At 43.2% G+C, this 21,922-nt stretch overlaps 1 protein-coding gene across 5 annotated transcripts in view; it reads right to left on the reverse strand.

Moving 5' to 3' along the window:
• The window catches only part of GNE (glucosamine (UDP-N-acetyl)-2-epimerase/N-acetylmannosamine kinase), a 50,478-nt gene that overhangs the window by 22,161 nt on the left and 6,395 nt on the right, over positions 1–21,922 (reverse strand). For 3 of the 5 annotated variants that reach the window (XM_063294862.1, XM_063294860.1, XM_063294861.1), the window contains exon 2: positions 1,034–1,242. In XM_063294862.1, the coding sequence (XP_063150932.1) occupies positions 1,034–1,242 (209 nt within the window). Of the gene's footprint in view, positions 1–1,033; positions 1,243–10,722; positions 11,017–21,922 lie in introns of those variants that run through there. The other 2 variants (XM_063294864.1, XM_063294863.1) reach the window with 2 other exon arrangements.

The following is a 21,922-nucleotide window of genomic DNA, read 5'->3' on the forward strand; positions in this document are numbered from 1 at the left end:
AAAAAAGATTGGAGGCCTCCCCGCTTCAACTTGTTTTTAATTGACAGTTTTAGAATAATATTGATACATGAAAGAAAGGGAAAGCTGCAGTGAAAAAGCAATGACATGTCACTTTGACATTCTAGCATTGGTATCAAATACAAATCTATCTGCAACATTAAAATGAGATAAAGATCAAGAAGTTTAAGAAAGGGAAAAGAAAACTTATTCGCTCTACAGATGTAAACATGAACTGACACGCTTCCCTCCTGTATCCATTATGTTGGAATACCTGGGCTTTTCAATCTATGGTTCTGAGGACTGAATGCTAGCAAGGTGTCCCATGTTTTATTTTTTTCTCTCTTAGAACAGCCTTGTCCAATTTAGTGCTAACAGCAATTAGATTTCTATCGGTGGAGCAAGATTTGGGCCAGGAAAACCATTAGCTCTCTTAACTTTTTTTTTTTTTTAGTTCACAGGTGCCAATCTCATATCCTTTCCTGTAAAACAAAATAGAACTGTTCTCTAAAGGTTGTATCTGTGGTGTCCCTCCAAGATAGGTATAGCAAGTATCTGTTAGATCTCTGGGCACCCGTTCCCAAACCCTAAGATATGCTGATTTTGGAAATTTTTGAGAAATTTATACATTTCAGCCAATGCAGAAGCATCTCTTCAAAGACATCTGCTCTAAAAATAAAGAACGAGAGAAGATTATCTGACCAGGGTTTCTGTTGCTATTCTCTGACCAGGGTTTCTGTTGCTATTCTCATAATCATCAAAATCATACTGTTGTTGAACCTAAACAGATAGGGATCTGAAGCATGGATGGGATCCTACTCGGTGCTCTATGTAAGCCAGCTTGATATTATTATAAGGGGGAAATGATTCCAATATATTACTTAGTTCTGATCTGCCTTGGTGACTGCATGAAAAATTTGAATGACTAGCATTTATTCTAAATCAATAAATGTAGAATAAAGAAAACAGTCTTACGAAAATCCATCCCCACCATTCCCAGTTAAGCATGTTTGAAGAAATTAATTATGCCTCTTACCCATAGTCATCAATCAGGTGAGAGCCCAGAACCACAACATCCAGTTCAAAGAACTGTTGTTCTGCTTTAAGGCCAAACATGATTGGGGCCAATTTTGAATAATCTGCCCTGTTACACGTGGCAACACAAACCCGAAGTTTCCGGTTGCTTCCATTCTTCTCCATTACTTCCTTTGGTTTCTGCTTAGCAAGGGTCTTGAAATAAAGCTCCTGAAATATAATTGTGAAAGCATGAGAATACTTGGAACCTGTAGATTGTATTGAATAAAGTAATGGATTTATCTCATGAAGAACTGAATTTTTCCTTCCTGTCTAATTCCTTTACACAAGAAATTCGCTGGGAGATTTTGGGCCAGAGATACACTCTATATCCAACCTACCTCAAAGGAATGTGATGACATTGCAGTGTAGATTCCTCCCTGATAGTCCAAGTTCCTTACAAAAAAAGTGAGAAGCAACTGGGACAGTTACACTTTGGAAAGACTGCAACCCAGAGGGCCATACATTGAGGATAATAGCTCTGTGCTTCTCCATACATAGATATGCAAAGAAAAATGCATGCCATAATGCATACAGAGGTATAATCAGTTAAGTGGAACTTCATGTTTATTCACAACATATTCTTTGTTATACAATTAGATGTGATTTTCTTGCACCAGTGCTGAAGAAATACTTGCTCCATAGGGGCTTTTTTTTAAAGCTATGAGCCAGTTATAGATACATTTTATGAAATATCCACACAATATAAAGGAGGTTCTGCATGCTGAAAACAGGATTCAAAAGGTATTTTGCAAAATAGAGTCTTCATTTTATTTCACACATGCTTACAGGGAGAAAGTTCATTTGTCTTTCCATCAAAGGTCTGAGTAGAAACCATATGTATATAATTAGACCAACTGCAGCTAAATTATACAGGATGTAGACTTAGAATTCTTCAGCAAAGGATCGTTACCTTGTCGTGGTGCTGGAGCTTGAGCACCTCAATGATGCCATGAGCTAAACCGTGAAGGGCCAACCAAGACGGGAAGGTCATGACAGAGAGGTCAGACTAAATGCGATCCCTGGGGAAGGTAATGGCAACCCACCCCAGTATTCTTGCCGTGAAAACTAAATGCATCAGTACAACCAGAGATATGTCGGTATACCATCGGAAGATGAGACCCCCAGGTCGGAAGATGGTCAAAATGCTACTGGGGAGGAGGGGAGGAGGAGTTCAACTAGCCCCAGACATGATGACGCAGCTAGCTCAAAGCCGAAAGGACGGCTAGCGGCCGACGGTGCTGGTGGTGAACGGCGAATCCGATGTTCTAAGGATCAACACACCAACGGAACCTGGAATGTAAGATCTATGAGCCAGGGCAAATTGGATGTGGTTATTGGTGAGATGTCAAGATTAAAGATAGACATTTTGGGCGTCAGTGAACTGAAATGGACTGGAATGGGCCACTTCACATCAAATGACCACCAGATCTACTACTGCGGACAAGAGGACCACAGAAGAAATGGAGTAGCCTTCATAATTAATAGTAAAGTGGCTAAAGCAGTGCTTGGATACAACCCAAAAAACGACAGAATGATCTCAATTCGAATTCAGGGCAAGCCATCTAACATCACAGTGATCCAAATATACGCCCCAACCACAAATGCTGAAGAAGCTGAAGTAGAGCAGTTCTATGAGGATCTGCAGCACCTACTGGACAACACGCCTAAAAGAGATGTTATTTTCATCACAGGAGACTGGAATGCTAAGGTGGGCAGTCAAATGACACCTCGAATTACAGGTAAGTATGGCCTGGGAGAACAAAACGAAGCAGGACACAGGCTGATAGAATTTTGCCAAGACAATTCACTCTGCATAACAAACACTCTCTTCCAACAACCTAAGAGACGGCTTTATACATGGACTTCACCAGATGGACAACACCGAAATCAGATTGATTACATCCTTTGCAGCCAAAGGTGGCGGACATCTGTACAGTCGGTAAAAACAAGGCCTGGAGCTGACTGTAGTTCAGATCACGAACTTCTTCTTGCACAATTTGGGATCAGACTAAAGAGATTAGGGAAGACCCACAGATCAGCTAGATATGAGCTCACTAATATTCCTAAGGAATATGCAGTGGAGGTGAAGAATAGATTTAAGGGACTGGACTTAGTAGATAGGGTCCCGGAAGAACTCTGGACAGAAGTTGGCAGCATTGTTCAGGAGGCGGCAACAAAATACATCCCAAAGAAAGAGAAAACCAAGAAGGCAAAATGGCTGTCTGCTGAGACACTAGAAGTAGCCCAAGAAAGAAGGAAAGCAAAAGGCAACAGTGATAGGGGGAGATATGCCCAATTAAATGCAAAATTCCAGAGGTTAGCCAGAAGAGATAAGGAATTATTTTTAAACAAGCAATTCGCGGAAGTGGAAGAAGACAATAGAATAGGAAGGACAAGAGACCTCTTCCAGAAAATTAGAAACATTGGAGGTAAATTCCAGGCAAAAATGGGTATGATCAAAAACAAAGATGGCAAGGACCTAACAGAAGAAGAAGAGATCAAGAAAAGGTGGCAAGAATATACAGAAAACCTGTATAGGAAGGATAACAATATCGGGGATAGCTTTGACAGTGTGGTCGGTGAGCTAGAGCCAGACATCCTGAAGAGTGAGGTTGAGTGGGCCTTAAGAAGCATTGCTAATAACAAGGCAACAGGAGACGACGGCATCCCAGCTGAACTGTTCAAAATCTTGCAAGATGATGCTGTCAAGGTAATGCATGCTATGTGCCAGCAAATTTGGAAAACACAAGAATGGCCATCAGACTGGAAAAAATCAACTTATATCCCCATACCAAAAAAGGGAAACACTAAAGAATGTTCAAACTATCGAACAGTGGCACTCATTTCACATGCCAGTAAGGTAATGCTCAAGATCCTGCAAGGTAGACTTCAGCAGTTCATGGAGCAAGAATTGCCAGATGTACAAGCTGGGTTTAGAAAAGGCAGAGGAACTAGGGACCAAATTGCCAATATCCGCTGGATAATGGAAAAAGCCAGGGAGTTTCAGAAAAACATCTATTTCTGTTTTATTGACTATTCTAAAGCCTTTGACTGTGTGGACCATAACAAATTGTGGCAAGTTCTTAGTGGTATGGGGATACCAAGTCATCTTGTCTGCCTCCTGAAGAATCTGTATAACGACCAAGTAGCAACAGTAAGAATAGACCACGGAACAACAGACTGGTTTAAGATTGGGAAAGGAGTACGGCAGGGCTGTATACTCTCACCCTACCTATTCAACTTGTATGCAGAACACATCATGCGACAAGCTGGCCTTGAGGAATCCAAGGCTGGAGTTAAAATTGCTGGAAGAAACATTAACAATCTCAGATATGCAGATGATACCACTTTGATGGGTGAAAGTGAAGAGGAACTGAGGAGCCTTATGATGAAGGTGAAAGAAGAAAGTGCAAAAGCTGGTTTGCAGCTAAACCTCAAAAAAACCAAGATTATGGCAACCAGCTTGATTGATAACTGGCAAATAGAGGGAGAAAATGTAGAAGCAGTGAAAGACTTTGTATTCCTAGGCGCAAAGATTACTGCAGATGCTGACTGCAGTCAGGAAATCAGAAGACGCTTAATCCTTGGAAGAAGAGCAATGACAAATCTCGATAAAATAGTTAAGAGCAGAGACATCACACTGACAACAAAGGCCCGCATAGTTAAAGCAATGGTGTTCCCTGTAGTAACATATGGCTGCGAGAGCTGGACCATAAGGAAGGCTGAGCGAAGGAAGATCGATGCTTTTGAACTGTGGTGTTGGAGGAAAATTCTGAGAGTGCCTTGGACTGCAAGAAGATCCAACCAGTCCATCCTCCAGGAAATAAAGCCAGACTGCTCACTTGAGGGAATGATATTAAAGGCAAAACTGAAATACTTTGGCCACATAATGAGAAGACAGGACACCCTGGAGAAGATGCTGATGCTAGGGAGAGTGGAAGGCAAAAGGAAGAGGGGCCGACCAAGGGCAAGGTGGAGGGATGATATTCTAGAGGTGACGGACTCGTCCCTGGGGGAGCTGGGGGTGTTGACGACCGACAGGAAGCTCTGGCGTGGGCTGGTCCATGAAGTCACGAAGAGTCGGAAGCGACTAAACGAATAAACAAAGACTTAGAATTACCACTTTCAGTAACAGTAATGAAGGAATCATAATAAGCTGAGGTCAAATTCACTTCAAAAACTCTACCCAACAAAATTTTAGAGTACTGCCTACAATATTTTTAAAGGTTTCCAAGTATTTCAAGTAAATGGTTCCAAGTAATGAATTGGGATTTCTTAGTAGTCAGTATATTATAAACACTTAGTCTATCAATAACAGTACAGAAAAATTTCTTACAAAATAATATAAAACCAGTTGAAAAAAGCAATTTTGGAGCAAAGGTTAAATTACTCTAATTGATTGATAGGATTATGACATCAAGTCTCAATTTCTTTCAGCTACAGCTATGAAAAATTGTATTTATTTTGTAAGGTATTCACTCTGTTTTCTACTTTTTAAAAAATACATCTGTAGTTATTCATCTGCCACTATTTCTCATGGAAAGTTTTCCTGAAATGAAAAGAAACAACAATGTAGAACATCCCATTTTTTTCCTAGCTGACAGAAGGAAAAAGATTTTCTCTTGGCAGTTCCTTACAGAAAAGAAAATACAGAATAATTCCCAGATCAATCCTATGCATCATCATATTCCAGCCATTTAAATCAGCTATACTTTTCTTTGGTATACCACAATTACTTAAGATCTTTCTAGAATACTAGTTTTCTTCTGAATTGATTTCTTTAATTTTGGGGGGCCTTCCTGTAACCACAGTTCACATTTCTTTTTGTGCCAATATACAGAAATATCATTTATGCTTTACTATGTACAAAAGAACTAAAAATCTGTAGTAACCAAACAACTTCCTTCTATAGTCTTTTAAAAAACAACTTGGCATTTCTTTCAGTGAAGCAAAATAGTTAACATGCCAGATCTCCTATTTCTTGCTGCCTATGTACAAGCCAAGACAGTAGGGATTTTTCCCTTTGACTCCTACACATATCACTAATATTATTCATTTTACTGTATTTGTTAAGTCCACCCAACTCCAAAAAGACTCTGGGTGACTTGACCCTGAAAGAAAGGGAACCTTGTATAGTTGAATAAACATGTTTCAAATTCTGAAATGTCAGATGTTAACTGACCAGCATTTATGATATAAAGTGCTTACAGCAGGGATTATGTAACTGAGAGGCAAGTGTTATTTTCTCTTAAAAGGAAATGAAAATAATTATACAGCAATCTATGGAAATCAAAGATAATTTTCCTTCCAATTCATACAACCCCCCCCCCAAAGGTTACCATAATTATATAGCTAAATCATTGAGGTTTTATTCAAATAAAGTACATAAAAATCAGAAAATTAATATTTTTCAAGCTAGTTCTGAACAGTTTTGTTCATAATTTTATAATATATAAATGTGGTAACAGGCTACAAGAACTGATTATACATTGTAAATTCAAGTAGCGTCCTTCCTCAGAACAGTAATTTAAAATAGAGAAAAGTTCCTTTTTAGTAACACCCAATAGCACATCTTTCTATTAACACTTCAGGCAGTCGCATTTGTTTCAATCATTTATTTCACTTTAATGCAAAGTAATCTTACTTCTGCTTTGTTGTGCAGGTAAAGATTAAATATTAGCTTTCAATGATATCTGCCTCAGATTTAGTCTATCTCAGTACCCAATGAGCAATTATTAACTCACAAATTACCATTCTAGTATTATATAGTTTTCTAATTAGATGCATGCCAAATAATTAAATTAATCCCTTGAAACAAAAAGTATGATGAAGAGTTTGGTCAATTTAAATGCTAAATCAGCAAAGGAATGCAAAATAGAACTACAATAGCTTAGTATGAAATTAGTCCTCTATAAAATAGAGAATCAATGATAATAAAATAGGTTAACTTTCTGAACCTACTTTTCACCATTCAATTTATTTGGTTTTCTTAAGTGTCAGACATAATGTCTCTGCAGAGGAAAATAAGGAGCACAGGATAGATTAAACACATGCATCACTTATCTACTACTGAGTGGAACCATCACGGATCATTTTTTTTCTGATTTAAACAGCTGTTGACTTTTGTTATATATCTTGTCTATCATGTTTAGTTGCAATATTCCTTCCTTTGAGATAGGAGAGACTTTAGAAACTATTTAGAAACTGCAGCTGGTGCACATTTTTCAGACTATAGAATTTTACATTAGTCTTAAATCAATTACACTGACTTCCAACTTATTTAAAGGCTAATTCAACAAGGGTGATGTGTGTACTTATATCTTAGGGCCGCTGATATTTGAAAGACCATCTCCTCCTGCCTGCATCTGAAGTAAGGTTTTAAGTTTTGTTTTGTCGTTTAGTCGCTTCCGACTCTTCGTGACTTCATGGACCAGCCCACACCAGAGCTTCTTGTCGGTCGTCAACACCCCCAGCTCCCCCAGGGACGAGTCCGTCACCTCTAGAATATCATCCATCCACCTTGCCCTTGGTCGGCCCCTCTTCCTTTTGCCCTCCACTCTCCCTAGCATCAGCATCTTCTCCAGGCTGTCCTGTCTTCTCATTATGTGGCCAAAGTATTTCAGTTTTGCCTTTAATATCATTCCCTCAAGTGAGCAGTCTGGCTCTTTCCTGGAGGATGGACTGGTTTGATCTTCTTGCAGTCCAAGGAACTCTCAGAATTTTCCTCCAACACCACAGTTCAAAAGCATCGATCTGCCTTCCCTCAGCCTTCCTTATGGTCCAGCTCTCGCAGCCATATGTTACTACAGGGAACACCATTGCTGTAACTATGCGGACCTTTGTTGTCAGTGTGATGTCTCTGCTCTTAACTATTTTATCAAGATTTGTCATTGCTCTTCTCCCAAGGATTAAGCGTCTTCTGATTTCCTGACTGCAGTCAGCATCTGCAGTTATCTTTGCACCTAGGAATACAAAGTCTTTCACTGCTTCTACATTTTCTCCCTCTATTTGCCAGTTATCAATCAAGCTGGTTGCCATAATCTTGGCTTTTTTGAGGTTTGGCTGCAAGCCAGCTTTTGCACTTTCTTCTTTCACCTTCATCATAAGGCTCCTCAGTTCCTCTTCGCTTTCAGCCATCAAAGTGGTATCATCTGCATATCTGAGATTGTTAATGTTTCCTCCAGCGATTTTAACTCCAGCCTTGGATTCCTCAAGCCCAGCATGTCGCATGATGTGTTCTGCATACAAGTTGAATAGGTAGGGTGAGAGTATACAGCCCTGCCGTACTCCTTTCCCAATCTTAAACCAGTCCGTTGTTCCGTGGTCTGTTCTGACTGTTGCTACTTGGTCGTTATACAGATTCTTCAGGAGGCAGACAAGACGACTTGGTATCCCCATACCACTAAGAACTTGCCACAATTTGTTATGGTCCACACAGTCAAAGGCTTTAGAATAGTAATAAAACAGAAATAGATGTTTTTCTGAAACTCCCTGGCTTTTTCCATTATCCAGCGGATATTGGCAATTTGGTCCCTAGTTCCTCTGCCTTTTCCAAACCCAGCTTGTACATCTGGCTTAAGTTTCACTACCATAAAAAAATGTAAAAAGTTCTGGTTGATGGCAACATCAGAGAAGCTGTTTTCTGTGGCAGCACCCCCAGTTATGTATATAGGGTTGCATTCCAGTACACCCTAATCATAATCTAAGCTCTAAATAGTTCACAATAAAAATCCATAAAACCAACCCAACAACTTCGTCCCAAAACTCAGAAGAAAGCTTATACTGTAATTTAACCCTTAAAAAACTATATGACCAACAGTAGAATCCAGCCTAGCCCACCATAATACAAAATGGCACAATGATGTCCATTCTCAAAATGAGCAGCAGCAGACTATTTTAACCACCTCCCTGAAGTGGGGGTCACCTGATCCTTGCTGGTAGTGGGGAGGAAGAGAGTTCTACAGAAATGGGGCAGCCACTGAGAAGTCCCAACCCTTGGAGAAAAGATACCAACAGCATCTCCTGCTAAAAGGAGTGAGCACAGCTGGGCTCAAAACCATATTAGGATTTTACAGATTAAAACCAGCACCAGTAACTGAGCTTGGAAACCTACTGGTAGCTGATATCCACACACAATATCTGAGTTACTTTGCTCTCAGTTGCAAGCAGATGGCTGCTGTGCTGTAGACTATTTGCCATTTTCAGGTACTTTCCAAAGGCAGTGGTGGAATTCTTTCAGCAACGTGGGTAGTGAAAACAAGCAGGTATCTCTGGCCTGTGAACTGAGAGCAAAAGTAACTGGCTGGTTTTATTGCTCTCATTTTAGTCCATTATTGTTTACACTGCTTTTTACATTTTTGCTTTACAGTCTACTTGGAAGGTATCATAGGGATATCTGTATAATGAAATAATTTCCCTCTATGAGACATAGATTCTACCCACCAGAAATGGATGGCTTAAGATTTTAAAACACGTTTTTTAAAAATAGGATTAACTTGATCAAGCTCGTAAGTGCTTAAACTTTCCTGGTAAGGGTAAATGTGGGTCAAGATGAAGATATTTCTGTGAGTTGCAAGCTCAGGACAGTTAATATATGTACTCCCCAGAAATTTTTTTTTTTGCTGAAATAGTCACTGAATGGAGGACAGTGCTTTTAAATAGGCCTGGAAGAGAAGGAAGGGGGGAATTGGGTTCGGCAAACAAAGTATTTCCCAGTCTGAATCATAAGATTTCGGGCAGCCTGAATCATAAGACCTTTGCTTGCAGATCAAAACCTTCACTTATATTTAAACACTGAATATAATTTGTTCTTTATACACATATTTTAATGTTCCCTTTATTTTATCCTAAGACAGTCATAATTTTCTGGCCCTTATCTCTGAGAAATTACCCTACTTTACCTTTTATTGTTGACATCTGATGGAACACTATTACCACATATTTAGAATATACAGTATAGGGTGCAGTTATTTGGGCTGATTCCTCCATCCTGAGCCTCCGAAAATTAAACACTTCAGTAAGAGCATCTTGCACTTAGCCCACCACTTTGCTCCTACGTGGCCTTTGGGAACAATCCACGTTGCTAAAAAGGTCGACCTTGCATCTGTTTTAGGGGCGGAGGTACAATTCATTGCACAGTTAAAGAGTGAAATGTCTCTAGACCAAGACCGTTGCTTCACGTAACATTCGGCTCCAGATCAGGTCAGGCTTTTGCATGAATAAGCACGGAGCAAGCGAAGGGCCTCCACCCTCCGAGGGATGCTGAAGCGACAATCCCCGGTGCGGGATGCCGCGTGTGCCTCTATTTTCCCCTGACACGGCAGACCGGCTACCTCTCTTTGGCTAACCACAGGTTCGAGGTGCAGCCGAACCGGCAGGCAACAGTGTTTACGGCGTTGCGAAGGAGAGCAAAAGGCGCCCGGTTGGCTGCTGCGGGGTCCGCAAGGCTCGGGGGTGGGGGTAGAAAGGCGGGCGCTGCCCTTGCTCCCCAAAGGTTCAGCAAGGCCTCGCTGACACGCCACGTCCGCCCGGGGATGCCTATCTTCCCGTCCCCAGGACTGCGCTAGCAGCGGGTCATTCCCGCCCCGCCGCGCGAGCGTCACAAAGAGCAAATTAAAAGCGACCCGCCTCTCTCCCCCCTCCCCTTACCTCTGTTTAGGCGCCCCGCTCCTTACCCAGCTTGGGGGACAGCCGCTCCGTCCTACGCGGCCTGTGGAGAAAAAAGCTTCCGCACCGCAAGCGCCTGGAGGCGGAAGCCGCGGCTACGAAAACGGCTCGCGCGCCGGCCTCGTAAGCCTTGAGGGAGGCGTGCGCGTGTGTGGCGGCGCTGTGCAGAGTGCTGGCGAGGGAGCCCGGGCGACGAGGCCGGCTGCAAAGCGAGCGGCCCCTCTCCTTCCTCCTCCTCTGTCAGCAGAGGTCGGAGAGAAAAAGGCAGTGGCTCCGCCGGACGCTTCTCCGTGTTTCCATCCCAAGTGAGCCTCCGTCTCCCGTCCGCTGTTCAGAAGACGACGCGTGTTGCGTCACTAGATTAGCCGCTTCGGGGCTCTGGGTTAGCAAACGGTTGGCTTCGGGAAAACTAAAGAGCCCATTTAACCCATTCTTAGGGAAAAAAAGATTTTGCTGTGTGTATTAAATATACACTTCCTCCAATGCTGAAAGGTGGGGGGGAGGTTAGAGAAATAATGAAAGATTTGAAAGCCAGCGCCTTTGATTTTATCAAAAGCTTTTTCTGCTAATCTGATTTACATTCGTCTCTTCTAAACCAGGCTTAACTGTGTTCTCTTGGACTGCTTCCTCCCCGAGTATCAGACTGCAACCTAAACCAGGATGTCTGCAGCAGCCCTTTTTTAAACAGACTCTTTAATAAATGGGACAGCCTTCCTCAATCTGCTGCCCTCCGAATGAATTCAACTTCAATTTCATATAGGGATATAACAATACAGTACAATACAATACAATACAAAATAAATCTATCCTTGCTTCAAAATGACCCGGTTGAACTCACACAATGCTTAAGGCCACCTTTCACTTTTAGCTGAATGTGCTCTAGTAAGTGGATCCCAGATTGCTACTACTGTATAGGAAAACATGCTCCAGAATGAGCCTACATAATATCTGGCTGTCAGCAATTGTGGATTTTTCTCCTACGGTCCAGACATCTTAAAGTTGCTAAGGTTGAGAAACACTGCCTTAAATGTTTCCTAATAAATTTTACTAATCATTACTCAGGGACTGACAGCCTTGCGAGGTATTCCAGACATAGGCTGACCATACGTCCTGTTTTGAACCGGACAGTCCTGTTTTTTTTAACATTTCCCGACCGTCCGGTCATTATAATATAAATGTCAATTTTGTCCCGTTTTTTAAAAACATTGGAGCCGTTATTGGGAAAAGCGGGAAAAAATTGAAATTGAAATTGAAAAGGAGGCTGACTTGGCAGTAGTTCTCAATCCAGCGGGAAACCTAGAGCAGAACCTAGGAACAGCTGATTGGCAGTGAGCAAGAGGAAGAGTTGCTGCCGCCAATCAGTGCAGTGGAAGATGGTCGGAAAAGTGTGCCCAGCAGAAAAGAAGCTGATTGGTTCTCAGGCCAAAATGGCGGGAAGAAAAAAAATAAAAGGGCGCGCCAGACAGGAACAGTTTTGTTTCTCCAGCCTCCTAACGCCTTGTTCCTCTTCTCCCGTCCAGCTCAGGGCTGCTCTCAGCCCTCCCCCTCTCCAGCCTCCTGCTGCCTCATTCCTCTCCTCCCCAGCCCTCTACTGCCCTCAGCCCTCCTGCACTTCTCCAGCCTCCTCCAGCCTCGTTCCTCTCCTCCGTCCCAGCTCGCAGCCCTCCTGCAACGTCTCCGCCCAACGCCACCCCTGCACCAGCCTCTCCGGACCCAACCATTACTGCACCCCCCACTCCTGCACCTTCCCAGCTTACTGTCGATAACTTTTTTTATCGTCTTTTTCGTGAATACGGAATATTACATAATCCCGTCCCGTTTTGCCATCCCAATGTCCCGTTTTTGTCTCAAGGAAATATAGTCAGCCCATCCAGACAAGAAGCACACCCAGTAGCACTAGCTCTTCTTTATTGTAAGGTTACATTAACAGAATCTTGCAAATCTGACAATACATGTTTCCCCTGTCACCTTTAGAGCCGAAGAAACTAGGGAGGGTCCCTTCTGAGACATTTGCATGCCCACATTCCTTCTGCAAGCTAAGCTGCCTCTTATCTGACTGTTGCCCTGGCTGCGGCTCTTCCCCCTGTCTCCCAAGGTCATTCTCATACCATTACAGAGGGACTTGTTCCTTGGTTGTTTCCTGTCCTGCTTCCTTCTACAAAGTTCTGACAATAGGATGCGGTCAAACTTCAATCCAAGCCACAGTGACTCAAGCCGTATACAGGTAGTCCTCTCTTACTGACTGTTCGTTCAGCAACCAAAGTTACAATGGTGTTGAAAAAGGAGATTTACAACCAGTCATTGACCATGTTCTTGATGAAGACGGCTTGTATAGGTTATGAATAGGGATGCTAAGACTTGTTGTTCTACTGTGGAATTTATCCTTTTCTAAAAATTTGACTTCATTATCATAATCTCTGTTAGGCCTCCAATCTCTCTGATTTTCTATCTCTCTTTTACTTACTCATTTTAATGTCTTAATTATCGGAGATAAGCAATAGTCCTCATCAAGGACATGGTAACTCCAGTACAAGACAACAGAAATCTGTGGTATTTTGCCTTCCTTTCAAAAATGATGACGACAGAATCTGTGTTTTTTTCTTTTTTGGTGCCTTCAAGTCAGTTTTTGACGCCTGGCGACTGCCTGGACTAGTCCCTGCAGTTTTTGTGGCAAGGGTTTTTGGAAGTGGCTTGCCCTTGCTTCCTTCTCAGGACTGAGAGAGAGGGACTGGCCCAGGGTTACCCAGCTGGCTTCATGCCTAAGGCAGGAGTAGAACTCTCAGTCTCCCTGTTTCTAGCCTGGTGCCTTACCCCACTATATCACACTGGCCCTTTTGTCACCTATAAATAAACACATACATACATACATACATACTTACAAGGGAAAATTATATATTCATAGGTAGCCATGCACTGTAAGCACAGTGATTCAGTTGTTCTGAATATAGCATGAAATAGAATCTAATGAGTCAATGCTGATTTGCCATCTGCCATGGCATCTAGAGTGCTGTCTGGGCACATGTACTTTAATTCACTGGCTGACCTTCTGACTAAGTATACATTGCATCATTAATCAAATAGTGTTTGTGCACACATGCCTTGAGTTAATATTTACCAGAAACTTTCTCTTTCAAGAATCTGGAAAGTCAATAAGGCTGTACCGGTAACTCATCAATAGGACTTTCCTCTCTCTTGAAATATGCCTTTCTTTATTATGCCATGTTTTTCCTTGGTAAAACTTGTGTATGTGCCCTCAAATCGGTTTTTTACCTCTGGTGACTACCTGGACTATTACTAATATACAGTAGGGCTGTTTTTCAATGTCTGATTGGGGATAAAAATATTTTTGTTATATATACAATCAATGTGCTGACAGATAATACATTTTCCTTTCTTCTCTACCTCCCCCCAGATTATATTAATATTCTTTAATTTATGTAATGTGTTTGTAAAAACAATTTAAGAGAACTAGATAGAATTTATTTTGTTCTAGTTTTAGAAAAAAATTGGCATGAGAAGTATGTAATCCATAGACCAGTGTTTCTCAATCTTAGTGTCATGACCCCGTTGCAAGGCACAAAGAGCCTCACAACGTGGATCATGATCATTAAGAAAGGAAGGAAGCAGATAATCAAATCAACGCTTAAACCAAGCACCCAAAGCACCCATACCCATGGACTCATATACAGATGAATAGAAGGACTTCAGATAAGCAGCGATAACCCACAACTCGTGCCCTGGAGGACACACCTGAACCAAGAGGACAAGGACAGCAATCGGGGAAACACCCACACAGCCATCAAGAAACCCATCAAGGGGAATGGGGACAATGGAGGGTGGAGAAGCATGGGACCCCGCAAGAGGGGTATAAACAGGACACCTCACCACTGTACCCCCGTTCCCGTTTTTCTCTCTGTCAGTACCGTTTCAATAAACCGGAAATCCTTAATCCCTATTAAGTGAGTCCGTGTCTTATTCGGAGCGAGGCTGACCCCGACAAAAAAACGGGAACCCACAAAAAATTTTTACCTAGCACCAATCCAACCAGCTTGTGAGGGACCCAACTAGGTATGAAGAACCACGGAGCACGGCAACGCAACCACTCGGCACCCGGCAGAGAAGCTCCCCTCCCCTTGGGAGGGATGTGCCTGAGGTCCCGGCGACGCGACACCCAGGTAAGTATGGGATCCAGCTTGGAGGAAGAGGAGTGGGGGGGGGGACTCCCAGGCGTCCCGTGGCCAGCGGGCTGTGGCGCGCGAGATGGGGGGATCCCCTCTAGGTTCACCTGAGACCCCGGCGGGGGCGAAGGATGGACCGTCATCCACAATGACCGGAGGCGAGAGCGAGTGGAGAGCCGAGCACACTGGCGGGAGTCTGCAGACGGCGGCGAGGCTGGACGCGCTGGAGGAGGGGGTGCAAGCGATACGGCTGCTGCTCCAGCAGCTGACGGCGGCGCAGGAACCCCGCGGCAGCAGCATCGTGGAGGCGCACCCGGACGAGAGATGGCGAGACAACCTTGCGGACAGCAGCGGCTACGGTGGAGCCCGGTCCCAGGAACCCACCTGACAACTGGAGGTGCATCCGGACGAGAGACGGGGCGACGACCCAGCGGATGGCGGCGGCTACGGCGGAGCCCAGTTCCAAGAGGCCACCAGATGGGCAACATCCCACCCTCCCACCCTGTCGATGAGACAACCTACTTGCGAGGAGACCCAGCGAGAGACGACACTGACACCGCCAGACGCCTGGAGCCGATTTGACCCGCACCAGCCCCCACGCAGCACGCTGCACAGCCCAGATGTGACCTGGAGCCAGGCCAGGATGGCAGCCAAGGACTTTGGCATAAAGTTTGACGGGGACCCCTCGAAACTCTCCTTTTTCTTGACAAATGCGAGATACTACCTCGAAGAATGGGGTCCCTGTTTCAGGACTGAAAGGGGCAAAGTCAATGCCCTGGCCATAAAACTGAAAGGATGGGCCGCTGATTGGTACGTCCAGCTGTGCCCCGCAAGAGGGGTACAAACAGGACACCTCACCACCGCAGCCCCGTTCCCGTTTTTCTCTCTGTCAGTACCGTTTCAATAAACCGGAAATCCTTAATCCCTATTAAGTGAGTCCGTGTCTTATTCGGAGCGAGGCTGACCCTGACACTTAGCAACTTGCTGACTGGGGAATTCTGAGAGTTGAAGTCCATGTTGCAAAGGTTGAGAAACACTGCCATGGACTATTATTGAATGTATTGTACTCTTGCTAAGTAATGTGAATGATAGTCTTAAATGTGCATTCTGCAAAATGAGGTTCATCATTGTATATGATAACAGCAGCAAGACCGCACTCATAAAAGACCACAACATGAGGGGATTTGTTTCTACTTAGAAACCGCTTCTGGACTATTTGCGTCTAACTGAAAAAAAAATCAAGTATTGATTTGGCTTTTGATGATGAATTGGTTTGTTTTTATAGAAATAATGTTGATTAAGGTTTAATTAAGAGTAAGAGATTAAGATATTTTAGTAAGTATTTATGTCTGTGTTGGAGAAGGTCAGAAGTCACATTTTTCTTAATTTTTCTGCTATTCTTGCACTTTTTATGTTTTCTTGTCATTTTTCTTTAACTCTGTAATTTAGCTTTTCTGTATTTTGTATTTTAACTTCTTCTAAAACTTTAATAAAATTCTTATTTTAAAAAATGAGGTTCATCATATAGAAAGAGGAAAGGCACCTGGCACCTTGAAACTTTGACTGGTAATACTATTTCCTAAAATAAATGTAACATGAGTATACATTTGAATAACAGCTCAAATTCAGGAAGCATATTATGGTTTTCTCTATGATACAAGAATAATTTGTTTTTCTGTAGGTGCAAAGAATGCACAGGTGGACTTTATACACTGAATAAGCCATAATGTGAACTCATTTATAATGTTGCTCAATATTTTTAAACTGGTAAAGAAATGAGGAGCAAATGATAGGCTTATAGGTAATTTCTCTCCCCCTTTTCCCCACAAAAGTGTTTTTTTTTAAATCAATCATGATGTAATGCCTCATGAGATACAAAGCACTTCTATTCCTAAGGTTTTCTGTAACTCTGGAATTTGTGCTTTATTTAATTCCCTTTTTGTATATTGTTGTTGTTGTTGTTTATTCGTTTAGTCGCTTCCGACTCTTCGTGACTTCATGGACCAGCCCACGCCAGAGCTTCCTGTCGGTCGTCAACACCCCCAGCTCCCCCAGGGACGAGTCCGTCACCTCTAGAATATCACCCATCCACCTTGCCCTTGGTCGGCCCCTCTTCCTTTTGCCCTCCACTCTCCCTAGCATCAGCATCTTCTCCAGGCTGTCCTGTCTTCTCATTATGTGGCCAAAGTATTTCAGTTTTGCCTTTAATATCATTCCCTCAAGTGAGCAGTCTGGCTTTATTTCCTGGAGGATGGACTGGTTTGATCTTCTTGCAGTCCAAGGCACTCTCAGAATTTTCCTCCAACACCACAGTTCCAAAGCATCGATCTTCCTTCTCTCAGCCTTCCTTATGGTCCAGCTCTCGCAGCCATATGTTACTACTGGGAGTACCATTGCTTTAACTATGTGGACCTTTGTTGTCAGTGTGATGTCTCTGCTCTTAACTATTTTATCGAGATTGGTCATTGCTCTTCTCCCAAGGATTAAGCGTCTTCTGATTTCCTGACTGCAGTCAGCATCTGCAGTAATCTTTGCACCTAGGAATACAAAGTCTTTCACTGCGTCTATATTTTCTCCCTCTATTTGCCAGTTATCAATCAAGCTGGTTGCCATAATCTTGGTTTTTTTGAGGTTTAGCTGCAAGCCAGCTTTTGCACTTTCTTCTTTCACCTTCATCATAAAGCTCCTCAGTTCCTCTTCGCTTTCAGCCATCAAAGTGGTATCATCTGCATATCTGAGATTGTTAATGTTTCTTCCAGAGATTTTAACTGCAGCTTTGTATATTGTGCGTTTATGAATTATATCAGTGCTATCTTCTTTATAAAAGGGAAAAAAGGTTGCTTTGCATCTTTGGTTAATGCAAAGCTGTTCTACATCAGTGTCTCAGTACTGCAACTTTGATGATGCTTCCTCTTGTTCATCATACACTTTATATATCAAGGGCAAAACAAGTCTGGGGTCAGATTTCTAGATTTCACTCTCCAAGTGTCATGATAGTCAATCTCCAAACAGTGAATCCTGATTTTCTATGACCCCACTCTACACACATTCCCAGTCCATCTTCCTTTCTATTCAAAAAGCTGAAAAAGAGTGTTAATACAAATTAAGATGCAGAAACAACAACAACAAAAGATGGGGGGACATCTTTTAGATTCAAATAAAAAGTGTTAATATGTGGTTCCTTTCAGCTTTGGATGGAAACCCAAGAGTAATAAAACTTTGTAGTCATTCTTCCAGGTTGTCAGGATCCTTCTTTTGTCTCTTAAGGCTTGTTAAGGCCTACTTAATCACAGCACAACTGGGCTGCACCAACAGAAATATTCCCCCTCATTTCCATGATAGTTACCCTTATCTCATCCCCAGCCCATTGTAATGGTATGTGGGAAAGACCTTGGGAGACTGGGCAAAGAGATGCTACCAAGGGAACTTCAGATAAGAGACAGTGTAGCCCACAACTGGATAGTGGGTGGGGCAAGAAGCTCAAAAGGGACCATCCATAGTTTCTTCGGCTGTAAAGGAGATGTGTGTGGGGGGGATTGTATTTTTAGACTTGCAAGATTCTGTCAATGTAGCTTTACAAGAAAGTACAATTAGCTCATCTAGTTGTGATTCCTATCTGGTTTACCCCACAAGGCCGACACCCATGGAGTTTTGTACTGCATTTCCTCCTCTTTTCTGACACCATCCAAGAACAGTAAAATCTGTTACACTTTACTTCTCATTACCTAGGAGGCAGCAGCATCTGAAGGGGATGACAGGGATGGGGAGCAAATGACAAAAGCAGTGTCACAATGACATAAGCTATATCCCTATTCTACCTGCATTGGGATGTTGCACCACTATTCTACATGCACATATGTATGAAAGGGGTAGAGCCTGGGTTGCAACGGTGCAACACTGCTTCCATCATTTTGATGGAAGCAGTGGATTTTTGCACATAATCTGCTAGGAGGTGATGTCAGGTGACTAGTAGGTATAATTGGAGGTATGTTTTGGGAGTCTTGGGTGGTACAGGACAGCCACCTCTACTCTGATCATTAGCCAACCTCCACTTCAGCTATTTCTCTCCACTCTTAGTTTTCTCCATTAGCAGTTTGCTTCCTGAGCAACTTTCAAACTGGTCATCCTCTCACCCTTTCCTTTTTTGGTTCCAACTCTCCAGGTTTACAACAAGGCTGAGAAATGAAACCCCCACTATTTAATTTGGGAAAGAAGAGTAGTTGTGATTAATTTTATTTGTTACCTTCTCTGTATATTTCAGCTATAATCATTTCTAGCACTACCTTCATTCATGAAGGTTGCCAGAAGATGTTCAGTTTCAATTATCTTGTTCTACAGGGCCTGTTTACAGTATGGCTGATTCTCCCTCTTCCTTCTCTGGAGCTATTTCTGTCTTCCCACATTATTTCACTTCTTTTTAAACTTGGAAAATTCCCAAGTGGGGTGTTTGATAGGTGTTTTCCCCACTGGCTGGCCATATGCTGAAGGGGAATAGCAGAAAAGCTACAGGAGAAAACCAATTACTTGGCTGCAATAAGTGGCACAGTCATAAGGCAGTGATTTGGGAGGGACATATGGGCATTTGCAGAGGAGGCAATAACAAGAGGTGTATGATAACATCACAAAAATGCCACAACTAGCATAAGATGTGAAACAAATAGATGATTGCAATTCTGTGATGCTGTCACAGCTGTTTGTGATGGTCGCCACTGGACATACTCCAAAAAAGCAGGATAGGGTTGATGATGAACACAGCAAATGTTATGCCATTGGTGGATAGCATGTCAATAGTGGGGCCTCAGTCTTTCCTTATTAGCCTGCTGTAATGGTATGTGAGAAAGACCTTGGGAGACTGGGGGAAGAGATGCTACCAAGGGAATGGTCAGATAAGAGACAGTGTAGCCCGCAGCTAGATAATGGTGGGGCAAGAGGCTCAGAAGCGACGCTCCCTAGTTTCTAGGGCTGTAAAGGATGGGGTTGGGGGAAGAATTGTGCTTTGATACTTGCAAGATTGATGTTGACCTCATGGGGTAAGCCAGATAGGAACCACAACCAGATGAGCTATTTCTACTTTATTGTAAAGCTACATTGACAGAATCTTGCAAGTATGGAACTACAAACTACCTCTTGCTCCGCCCACTATCTAGCTGCAGGCCATACTGTCTCTTATCTGACCATTCCCTTGGTAGCATCTCTTCCCCCAGTCTCCCAAGGTCTTTCTCACATACCATTACACCTGCCATGTCTGAGTATAAAAAATGTACACAACATTCTTTCACAGGGTTGTTCCTAATAACCTACTGCAACAAATATTCCACAACATAGCCTCTCCTATAGTTAGGGAGGGAGTTATACAACCATGTCCCTATATAACTAACTTCATCAGCTTTTTATGACACCATCTCTTAGTGTTTAATCAATGCTGTTTATTACTCTCTTCCAAGGAAGAGGAGAGAAAAAAACATCAGCTTTATGTCTCAGAAGGATCACTTAATAATTGATGGGGAAACCTGGCTTCTACACATTCTTCCCCTAAACTTGATGAGGGTAAGAAAGTTGTTTCTGTATTTAAAATGACAAAGGACGCTTCCACTGAAATGATACTAATATATATGCAATATAACACCCCAAAGAGTATATCTGATTTTTAACTATTTATTTATTTATTTATTAATCAAATTTATCATTGCCCATCTCTCAAAACGGACCCTGGGTGGTTTACAATAAAACATAAATAAAAATATAAAACTGTAAAACACTATAATACACAATAAAATAAATATGATAAAAATCCAGATGGCTGGAAGTTCTGTATGATTTGCAAGCAGAGCAGGGTCCTTCTAAGAAACTAACCATCCCCAAGAATGGCTACTCTCTCCCCGCCCCAGGCATAATTACAGAACCAGGTCTTTAGCTGTTTCCTAAAGTCCAGGAGGGAGGGAGCCAATCTCACTTCCAGGGGAAGGATATTCCAAAGGGCAGGGGCTGTTGCAGAGAAGGTCTGCCTCCTGGACCCCGCCAGATGGAGTTCTCTTGCAGACGGGGTCTGTAGCATGCCCTCTCTGCACGACCGAGTGAGACGGGTTGATGTGATGGGGAGGAGATGGTCCCTTAGGTAACCTGGACCCGTGCCATGTAGGGCTTTAAAGGTGATAACCAACACCTTGAATTGGACCTGGAAGCATACTGGCAACCAATGCAGCTCGTGGAGCAAAAGGGTGACATGTGCTGATCTTGGGAAACCCAAGATAGCCCGCACGGCTGAATTTCGCACCAGCTGTAGCTTCCAGATACTCTTCAAGGGTAGCCCCATGTAGACCGCATTGCAGTAGTCTATATGGGAGATAACCAGGGCATGAGTGACTGTTCAAAGGGCCTCTCGCTCCAGGAAGGGGTGTAACTGGCGCACAACATGAAGTTGCACAAAGGCCCTCCTAGCCACAGCTGCCACCTGCTCTTTGAGCAGGAGCCGTGAGTTCAGGAGGACCCACAAGTTACACACCAGGTCTGTCTGGGGCAGTGCAACCCCATCCAGAGCTAAAGATGACAATTTCCCAGAGATCGAGGAGCCATTAATCCACAGCCACTCCGTCTTCCCCGGGTTCTGCTGCAACCTGTTGTCCCCTATCCAGGCCCCCACAGCCCCCAGGCACTCGGAAAGGGTGGCCACAGCATCACTTACTTCACCCGGGATAAAAGGTAAAGGTAAAGGTTTCCCTTGACGTAAAGTCCAGTCGTGTCTGACTCTAGGGGGCGGTGCTCATCTCCGTTTCTAAGCCTTGGACCCAGCGTTGTCATAGACACTTCCGGGTCATGTGGCCAGCATGACGACTCGGAACGCCGTTACCTTCCCGCCAAAGCGGTACCAATTAATCTACTCACATTTGCATGTTTTCAAACTGCTTGGTGTGCAGGAGCTGGGACTAGCAACGGGAGCTCACCCTGCCGCGCGGTTTCGAACCGCCGACCTTCTGATCGACAGCTCAGCGGTTTAACCCGCAGCG

Source organism: Candoia aspera, chromosome 2, assembly GCF_035149785.1.
Source record: "Candoia aspera isolate rCanAsp1 chromosome 2, rCanAsp1.hap2, whole genome shotgun sequence".
NCBI classification, from domain to species: domain Eukaryota; kingdom Metazoa; phylum Chordata; class Lepidosauria; order Squamata; family Boidae; genus Candoia; species Candoia aspera.